The sequence below is a fragment of the Cyphomyrmex costatus genome, unplaced genomic scaffold, assembly GCF_001594065.2.
Source record: "Cyphomyrmex costatus isolate MS0001 unplaced genomic scaffold, Ccosl1.0 scaffold51, whole genome shotgun sequence".
Classification (NCBI taxonomy): Eukaryota; Metazoa; Arthropoda; class Insecta; order Hymenoptera; family Formicidae; genus Cyphomyrmex; species Cyphomyrmex costatus.
In genome coordinates, this window is record NW_017279354.1 from 2121522 (window position 1) to 2132042 (window position 10521).

The 10521-nt window shown below is 36.8% G+C and overlaps 1 protein-coding gene across 1 annotated transcript; it reads left to right on the forward strand.

Moving 5' to 3' along the window:
- Window positions 1-2095: 2095 nt before the first annotated feature.
- Window positions 2096-9072, forward strand: LOC108778749 (uncharacterized). The gene is made up of 3 exons (XM_018546001.1): window positions 2096-2686; window positions 2820-7220; window positions 8962-9072. Exons 1-3 carry the CDS (start codon window positions 2096-2098, stop codon window positions 9070-9072), a joined length of 5103 nt encoding a protein of 1700 aa, XP_018401503.1.
- Window positions 9073-10521: the final 1449 nt, after the last annotated feature.

Genomic DNA, 10521 nt, shown 5'->3' on the forward strand with positions numbered 1-10521 from the left:
ATATGTACCAAAATAAAGTGTAAAATATCTCGAAAACTATTGGTTTTTTGGTATCTCTACCTTAATACTTTTATATGCAAAATAATTAGAGGAATCACGTTATCTAAAAAAAATTACATAATTCCATTTAAAAAAGTGGAGGTGACCTTCATATCTTTTCAGCGCCTCCACTTAGGAAAAAAACAACGTGACTAAAACGTGTCCCCCTCGACACCGTTCCATTTTTATTTGAAACATTTTTGTCTATTGGATTTAGTTTTCGAGTTATTTGGCTGCCTAAGTTAAAATGGGTCACCCTGTATATGAGTGAAAACTGACATCAGATTTGTAATTTGCGACCCCGAAAACCCCCGACTCGTTTCAAGCAAATTCATCCATTTTTTAGAAAGTTGTCGGCCATATTGGATCCGCCATTTTGAATTTTTAAAAACTGACATCAGATTCGTAATTTGCGACCCCGAAAACCCCCGAGTAACGAGTTTCAAGCGAATTCAGTGAATAGAAATATGCGTGACTGAAAGGGTTAAAGCGATATTATGGATGTTTTAGTGTTTTAAGACTTCCATAATATTGCATAATTGTTTTAATCAGAGCAATGAACTATCTTAGGGTTATCTTGTTATTTTACCTGTGTCTGCAGGATATCTTATGAGCCTTTTAGGGCTTTATGGCTACTTATGATATATGTTTTATGGCGATTTTTTGCCTTTTTAGGCGAGTTTTAATTTTTTTAGGCATGATGCCGGGTTCAAAAAATTCTGAAAAAATTCAGGGTGAAAATAAGTTTAAAAATACATGTTTTTGAATTTTTGCGAGGTTGCCAATCATAAACTAACAAAAAGGGGTCACTTATAAATTTTCAGGAATTTTTTAAAAATTATGGTTAGGTTGGAACATCTCGCAAAAAATATTTTCAAATACCTTTTGATACGTTTTGTATGCCCAAATTTTTTTAATAAAATTGTATCTGATAGGTCTCGTGACAAAAATAAAATATGAAAATACTTCATAAGGCAATATCTCCGAAAAGGGGTGGTGTACGGAATTAAAAATTTCTCCAAATTTTTTTTTCGGGTCAACGAACTTTTTGGTGACATGCTGGTCATAATCCGTTTGGGGGCCGATTGACCCCTTCTTAATCTGCTAGAGCCTTTGAGCTATACTAGTTGTTCGAAATATATATATGAATTTATTATTAAATTAAATTAATATCCGCTCAAATAAATTTCAAATTGTGCGAATTTATATTCGAAAGTCTGTTCTAATAGCAACCGGTTAACCATTGTAAGTTTTTTGTTTCATGCTCGAAGTGACGCTAGCGGGCGTTGCGTGTATTAAGAGATCGTTGTATGTTTTTACTTTTTAAGAGAAGCGCTCGAACCGTCCATAAGACTAGACGTTATCTCAGCCATACATTGTAAAATAGTGATTTTTGTTAAGTTCATTAAAGGAGTTCTGTTCAGTTCACTACAGAAAAAAAAGGGTGTATTTATTTGTAAATTCCCCGACATAATGGTCCTTCGAGCCGGATACTACGACATCGAAGTGGACAGAGCTCGCGACATCGAAGCTGAACGAAGTACTCGGAAAACCACGACGGCATTTTCCAGTGCATCTCACACCTAATCAAGAAGTACCGATACTTCCAAAAGTACATACGAACTTTACGAAAGCCGATTTTACGTTCGAGGGATACATCCGTGCCAGCATCTGTCGACGTTCCATACTAGAATCGAGGAAACACGCTGGGCAACGGACATCGTCATTCCTTCTTAGTCATCATTAACTGCTACGATCGAGAATCAATTGACGTGTGAGTGGTACATTCCCAGACAGCATCCGTCGACGTTCTATACAACGAACGGAGGAAATACGCTGGACAACGAGAATCGCCATTTGCCTTGATTTTCATCGTCGACAACGGGCTCACGACGCCATATTGTCTTCTTCGCCATTGCGCAAGCGCGACATCAGCACCACGAAGCCATATTCGCCTTGTCGCTACTGTGTGGACGCACCACAAGGCTCACATCACAACAACGACCATCGATAAACGTATCTTGTAACGCGAGGTTAGATTGTAAGTACAAGCACGATGGAAACACTCGACGCGTTGAAACGTCAACGAACGACACTTAAGGGCCGTATAACTAGATTTCAAACGTTTTTAGAACATTATACGGTCAATGACGAAAGTAAAGTAGTATTAGATTCAAGGTTAGAAAAACATGACGAGCTGTGGCATGAATTCGATACAATACAAACAAAAATTGACGCGATCCTCGACGATCCCGACAGTCATGAAAGGGAAGTGTTTGAAGAAAACTTTTTCGCAGTACAAGCAGTAGCTCGGTCAAAGGTTGCACAATATATAAGTGACAAGTCAAGTGTTTCCACCGGTGGTCAAATTAATAATAAGAATCAGAACGATCCAAGCGAGGAAACAGATCAGACGCTAGCACGATTACCTGTGATATCTCTGCCGACTTTTAGCGGAAATTACGAACAATGGCAACAATTTTACGATACATTTAAGGCTTTAGTCCACAATAACACAAAACTAGCCGCAGTTCAAAAATTTCATTACTTGAGGTCCGCTTTGTCGGATGCTGCAGCAAAAAACGATCGATTCAATACAAACAACAGACGAAAACTATTCTCTCGCATTAGAGTTGTTAATTCAAAGGTTTCAGAATACACGTTTGACTATCAATTACCATGTTCATGAATTGTTTAACGCGTCTCCGATAATAAAAGAGTCGGCAGAGTCATTACGTGAATTACTAGACAATGTTAAAAAACACTTGCGAATGTTACAGCAATTGAAGGAACCTATCGACAAGTGGGATACTCTGATTATTTATTTGGTTGCTAGCAAATTAGATGCCACGACAAAGGGAAAATGGGATTTAAAGGTAATACAAGACAAGGCGGCAACCATTGATCAGTTATTCCAATTTCTTACCTCTCGGTGCGAATATCTCGAAGCACGCTATCCAACACACTCAAAAACTTCCACGAAGATTCCTACTCAGAAGGCGACTCACGTAAGCTCAAATAAAAAAGGTCAAACCACAACGTTAACTCATGTAGCCACGAGTGAAGCTGATGTGTGTGGTTTATGCAAGCAGGCGCACAAAATATACTCATGTAAAGTTTTCAAAGAGCTGTCAGTTGAATCACGACGTAATGAAGCGAAAAGACTCAATTTATGTTATAATTGCTTAGGTTCTAACCACATATTGCAAAAATGCACATCGCGCACTTGTAAACATTGCTCGAAAAAACATCACACATTGCTTCACATAAATGAGCAATCTAACAGCGCTAATCAGATTTCAGGCAACGGTGATAAAGCGTCAGTAAACAATAACGAGGTAAATACAATTACTCTTACAAATATTACACCAACGGAAACTTCTGTTTCGTTGCAAGCGAGCAACTTTAACAAGGTTAATTCCGAAGTTTTGTTGTCCACAGCGATCATTTACATTCGTGATAGCTTAGGTAAATATCATCGAGTTCGCGCTCTACTTGATAATGGTTCACAAGCGAGTTTTATAACAAAATCGATGTGTCAACGATTAGGGCTCAAAACAGAAAGTACAAAACATTCGTTTTCATGTTTAAATGTAGCCGAGGCACTGGTCGCGGAGACGACACAAACGACAATAGCATCTATTACTACAACTTACGAGACTGACGTGCAACTATTTGTTGTCAACCAAGTTACACGACCCATTCCTACCAGACAAATCAAACTCAATTCTATAAGCTTACCTAGAAACCTTGAATTGGCCGATCCGACTTTCCATATACCACAAAATATAGATGTACTACTAGGAGCAACAATCTTCTGGGAAATTCTTGAGACCGAAAGAATCCAGTTGGGATCCAAGCAACCTACGTTACAGTCAACCAAGCTGGGATGGCTGCTTTGCGGACGAATGGGAACGTCAAGCAAATCACAACTGCATAATAATGTGATTACATGTGGACATGTACGAAACGAGGAGCTTCAAGAACGAATTGAAAGGTTCTGGCGTATAGAAGATATACCAAAAGCAAATTTACTTTCGACGCAGGAATCTCAGTGTGAGGAGATGTTTCAAAGGGAATATCGCCGAACTGATGAAGGACGATTTGAAGTGTCATTACCATTTAGGGCGGATCCGAACACTTTAGGTGAATCCAAGAGTATGGCATTCAAACGCTTGTGCAGTATGGAACGCAAATTCCGTAAAGATTCCGAATTACAAGCTAGATATATTGAATTCATGGATGAGTACGCTAGACTTGGTCACATGTCTATATTGCCTGACGATGAAGAAAGGCGAGTTAATTACCTTCCTCATCACGCAGTAATAAAGGAAGCTGCGATCTCGACTAAACTTCGAGTAGTTTTCGACGCATCCAGTCCTACGACTTCCGGAAAGTCACTCAATGACTGCCTATTAGTGGGACCCACGATCCAACCCGAATTATTCGAACTCCTTATTCGCTTTCGACAACACCCGTACGTTTTGACGGGTGATATTATTAAGATGTACAGACAAGTAATGGTTAAGCCAGAACATCGATTACACCAATGTATATTATGGAGAGACAATCCTAATAAGTCTGTTGAAACCTTTACTCTAAACACGGTTACGTATGGAGTCGCCTCAGCTCCATACTTAGCTATAAGATGCTTACAACAATTGTCGTTGGATTTCGAGAAAACACATCCCCACTCGGCTGCAATTATATCTCGTGATTTCTACGTGGATGATTTGATCACTGGTGAGGAGTCAGTGCAGCTACTTCTCGAAACTAAAATTCAGATAAGCGAGATCCTGAAGACAGCTGGATTTGAATTAGCTAAAATACGTTCAAATACATCACTCTGCCACAACGAATACGCTGACAATCAGGAGCTCACGGATACCAAGGTTCTAGGGCTATTGTGGCACTCAACTGCGGATACACTACGATATGAAGCTACTTGTGATTCCGTTCCCGCAGTTATTACTAAACGCTATATATTGTCCATAATCACACAGATATTTGATCCATTAGGATTGATCGGACCTGTTATTATCAAAGCAAAGATTTTGCTGCAATCACTGTGGCAACTCAAAATAGAATGGGATACTCCAATACCTGAAACCATCAGATTCATTTGGTCGTCCTATTATCAACAACTACCACTAATCAATCGAATTGTAATACCACGACACGCAGTTATACACAATCCAGTAGACATACAACTACACGGCTTTTGCGACGCATCTCAATCTGCATATGGCGCTTGTATATTCATTCGATCAGTCGATGAGGCTGGAGCGATTAAGGTACAACTACTCACAGCAAAGTCAAGAGTAGCACCATTAAAGACGGTTAGTGTGCCCAGACTAGAATTATGTGGAGCCGTTCTTCTGGCAGAGTTAGTCCAGAAGGTAGCACAATCTCTTACATGCGCAATCACGGAACATCATTTCTGGACGGACTCAGAGATCGTGTTAGCTTGGATCAAAGGCGAGCTATCTCAGTGGCAAACTTTCGTCGCCAATCGCATAGCCGAGATTCAACGATTAACCAACAAACAGTACTGGTCACACGTACGTTCAGAACACAATCCCGCTGATCTGATCTCACGCGGAGTTTTACCAAACCAACTAATCAACGCCACACTGTGGTGGGAAGGTCCACACTGGCTAAAAATCACTCCATCTTTATGGCCGGTTTCGACGGCTCAATTACTGACCGATGTGCCTGAGTCACGTAATCTGTCCGTCGCGTTATTCTGCACAGTAAAATCAATCGATTTTGCTAGTCGATATTCTTCATGTACAAGGCTGAAGAGAGTCATTGCAACATGCATCAGATTTAAAACTAACTGTGCATTGTCAATATCAAAATCACCAAAACTTAACGGACCACTTACGTCTGAGGAGCTACAGAGAGCAATGATTATTCTCATAAAAATTCATCAACAAGGGGAGTTCTCAGATGAGCTACGCAATTTACAACGAAACCAACCAATAGACTCACACAGCAAGATCATCTCACTCAACCCTGTGATTGATCAAGATGGACTACTCCGCGTGGGCGGCCGGTTAAGGAATGCACCACTTTCCTACGCTCAGAAACACCCGATCCTTTTGTCTTCCCATGATACATTGACTGACTTGATCATACGCGATCAGCACTTGAATCATTTTCACATGGGTCCGCAATTGTTATTAACGACTCTTCGCGAAACATATTGGATCATTCATGCAAAAAGCGCCATTAAACGAGTACTTAGAACGTGCCTCCTATGTTTTCGCTTGCGACCTCGTAGCATGACACAGCGTATGGGTGATCTGCCGGAGTCGAGGGTTACCCCGTCTCGAGCATTCTGTCATGCAGGCGTAGATTACGCGGGGCCATTTAACATTAAAATTTCTCGAAATAAGTCCGGCAAGGCTTATCTTTGTCTTTTTGTTTGTATGGCCACCAAGGCTATACACCTTGAATTAGTATCAGATCTTTCGACTGAAGGGTTTTTAAACGCGCTTAAAAGATTCATTTCTCGACGAGGAAAATGCGATTCTATTTTATCTGACAACGGGAGAAATTTCGTCGGAGCAAGTAACATATTGCGGCAATTAGGTCAATTTTTGTCACATTCCGATCACCAAGCAACTATCGTCAACTATGCGTCTGATCTAGGAATTTCGTGGAAGTTCATCCCACCGCACTCTCCTCATATGGGGGGATTGTGGGAAGCAAATGTAAAGGCCGTAAAAACACATCTCAAAACTGTAATTAACGATACACCTTTGTCATTCGAGGAATTCTACACTGTACTGACACAAATCGAGGCCATACTCAATTCGAGGCCATTGTGCCCTTTGAGCAATTCTCCCGATGAGCTGGAGGTACTAACACCCGGACATTTCTTAATCGGAACGTCTCTTATGGCGTTACCAGAAAAATCTGTACTTGATATTCCACAAAACCGTATCAATCGTTACCAACTATTAATGCATCTCCAGCAGTCGTTTTGGAAACGTTGGTCAAAGGAATACGTTACACAATTACAACAACGTACCAAGTGGAAAACCGTTGTGCGTAATGACGAATTACAGATAGGAAAATTAGCAATAATTCGTGACGAAACTTCACCTCCGTTGAAATGGCGTATCGGCAGAATTTGTGAACTCCACCCCGGCGCCGATAGTCTGACACGAGTTGTAAGTCTACAAAATTCACTTTTTTTTTTTTTTATGTGAGACTGGTTTTTGACGTATTTTTGTGCTCTGAACATGATTCTGGGGTCCAAAAGTGCCTATCACGTCACGATTTTGAGAAATGTGGTGGTCAAAACCTTAAAAATCGTGTTTTTGGGTGTTTTGATCCCTATTTTTCTCAGAAACCAGATGAGCTAGAGACTTCAACCTTTACTCAAATTAAAGCTTGACTCTTATACCACAAGAAACATATATGCCAATAAAAAAAAACTATTTTGTATAAAATGGGGTTAAACTTTAAATTAAGTTAAACCTCTACGGCCCAGTTTTCGATCGTAATAACAGGGCCGTAGAGGTTTAACCCCATTTTATACAAAATAATTTATTTTTTTTTTATTTTGCATATATGGTTCTTGTAGTGTAAGATTCAAGCTTTAATTTGAGTATAGGTAGAAGTCTTTAGCACATCTGGTTTTTGAGAAAAATAGGGATCAAAACACCCAAAAACACGTTTTTCGCGATTTTAATCCCCACTTTTCTCAAAATCATGACGTGATGGGCACTTTTGGACCCCACAATCGTTTTCAGCGTACAAAAATACATCGGAAACCAATCTCGTATAAAAAAAAGAAACCATGTAGAACTGTGTTATTAATAATAAATTTATATATATTTCTAACAACTAGTAAGCTCAATTAGTTTTTGACCTGGGAGGTAGATTAAGTTTAATTTGAATTTATTATAATAATAATACCGGTATATACGGAAAGTTTCGACTTCACAGAGTCCTCAACAGCCACAACCGAATTCTTCAAAATTAATTTAATATATTGCGAAGAATATTACAAGTTGGCGTTTCGTCTCGGCTTCCACTACTGGACTCATCAGTAAGGTAACGTAGTGAAAGCCTAGCTTAGACGCCTGTTTTAGTTCTTAAATCGAGATTCTATATATACAGATATGCGCGTATTTCAGCACTTGCGAGAAACTTTACGAATATCCATAGACCTCTGATGGCGAGTCGACGTAGTAATATTCTTTGCAATATTTTTAAGTAATATACGTTGAAAAGTTCCCCCAAATTGCGCCAAATATTAAATTAATTTTTAAGAATTCGGTTGCGGCTGTTGAGGACTCTGTGAAGTCGAAATTTTCCGTATATATCGGTATTATTATTATAATAAATTTATATATATATTTCTAACAACTAGTATAGCTCAAATTTGTTCTTGACCGGGGAGGTATATTAAGTTTAATTTGAAAAATTCATTTGAGCGGATATTATAATTTAATTCAGTTTGATAATTATGATGGTAGTGAAAATAATAAAAATATGGGTACGTATAACACTATAAATAATGTATTGTAAATTGTACAATAATATATTTTATAATTAAAAATTTTGTTAGGTGCTTCGAGGCATCATTGGTCTACAGAGCAATCGAAATTACTACTATTTCTATTTTGTCAATTAAGCAAAGAAAATATGACACACAACCGTCTTTGGAATGAAATATTAGCAGGAATGAGAGAGAAAGGTTATGCTCTTACTGCATCACAATGTAGTACAAAAATAGTTTTAAAAAAGCTTATAAAAAATGTTGTGATCATAATTGCCAAACTGGAAACACACCAAAAAAAATTGAACATTTATGATGTAAATATAATATAGATATATATATATATATAATAACTGTTATATTATTAATATTTTCATTTATTTCATTACATCTTTATTGTTTAGATTTTATGTGAAATATTCGCTAAAACGCCATGGATGCAGCCTTTGTTTACTGTTGGATCCAGCAAACCTCTTGGGCAACATTTAGATGAGGAATTATCGTCTTCAGGTTAATAATGTTTTTCTTCGTTTAACAAAAATTTTGAATAACTTACATTTTATACAAATATAACAAACTTTTTAGGAAGTTCAAAACGTGGCAGCATCAATAAGGACGACTATATGACACAATTTTTGCAATTAAAAAAGCAAAAGTTAGAAATTGACAAAAAATATAAAGAAGACAAATTGGCAATTCTCAGAGATATTAAAAAAAGTTGTAATTTAATTTAAAAGAAAGAAATGTTTTTTGTTTTGTTTTTAGATATTTAATCGTTTTTTGACTTAACTTTGTTCCTATATTCTTTGCCAATGATTTACATTTACCAAAGAGCAATGATACTCATTTTTATATATAGAGGAGAGGCCCCTATTATGAGATACCGAGTTCATTTTGTGTAATTACTAAATGTTTATTGGTAGAATTAAAAAAAATAACAGGTCATTTTGAAGAGAATTTAATAAGCTTTAAGATAGTGTTACGTAAAATTTAATTCAAATTTTATTTTATTTTTTAATTAAAGAAATGTAAAAGGTGAACAAATCGCAAAATCGAAAAATTGTGCTCCTAGTATGAGATACCCCGAGAAATCGATAATAAAGCACAAAGTACATCAGTATTAGAATTAAAAAAACTTTATTTGATGTTTCTAACATATCGACGAGTACAGTCTATGCGCGTAAATTGAGCATGTGATGTATTGTATTCAGGATTTGTCTTCAGTAGTAATTGGAATGAAGTATTGCAGAAACAGACCCTCAACGTTCATTCCGGTTATTCTTTTTTTTATTGTACAATAATATTTATCTTTAACATCGATTTTTACTTAGGCACAGAAGTATAGATTATTTCATATTAGAAATATCCTGCGTATCTCATATTACGAGTATCACGTCTTACAGCTTTACGATCATCAAATCTAACTTCTTTGATTAAACAATTCAATATATTTCGTATTTTTCTATCAGTACGATCTTATTCTATTACTACATGAAGAATTTATTGCCAAATAATTACTTATTAAATAATAAACAAAGATTAAAGGCTTATCTCAATGAAACTTGAAAACATTCAAACTCTAAAATTTTATTTTACAATTACTGTAGGCATGATCTAACAATGAATTTTAAATAGTTTTCAATCCAAGAGCAATAATTTCATGATAGAATCAACAGATAGCATTTATTAGTTTAACAGAAACGCCGCTATCTCATGTTAAGCGCCTATCTCATAATAGGGGGCTTTCCTCTAGTAAGTATATTAAGGAATACATTTTTGTTATATTATTTTTTAATAACATTATTTTGTATACATATATTTAATATAAATATATTTAAAAAATACATTTTTTAAAAAGATGTATCATAAGAAAAATACAATTGTCACTTAAAAATTTACACAAGAGAATTTTTTATTTGCTCTCTTTTGATAATTCCTTCTTGTTGTTGTTGTGGAGTAACAGT

What these genes read in the sequence shown, in the direction of transcription:
- LOC108778749 (XM_018546001.1), top strand. Translation starts at nt 2,096, where the DNA reads ATGGAAACACTCGACGCGTTGAAACGTCAACGAACGACACTTAAGGGC. An exon ending in TTAGAGTTGTTAATTCAAAG is followed by an intron (nt 2,687 to 2,819) that starts GTTTCAGAATAC and finishes CGAATGTTACAG; the next exon opens with CAATTGAAGGAACCTATCGA. An exon ending in CCGATAGTCTGACACGAGTT is followed by an intron (nt 7,221 to 8,961) that starts GTAAGTCTACAA and finishes TTTATTGTTTAG; the next exon opens with ATTTTATGTGAAATATTCGC.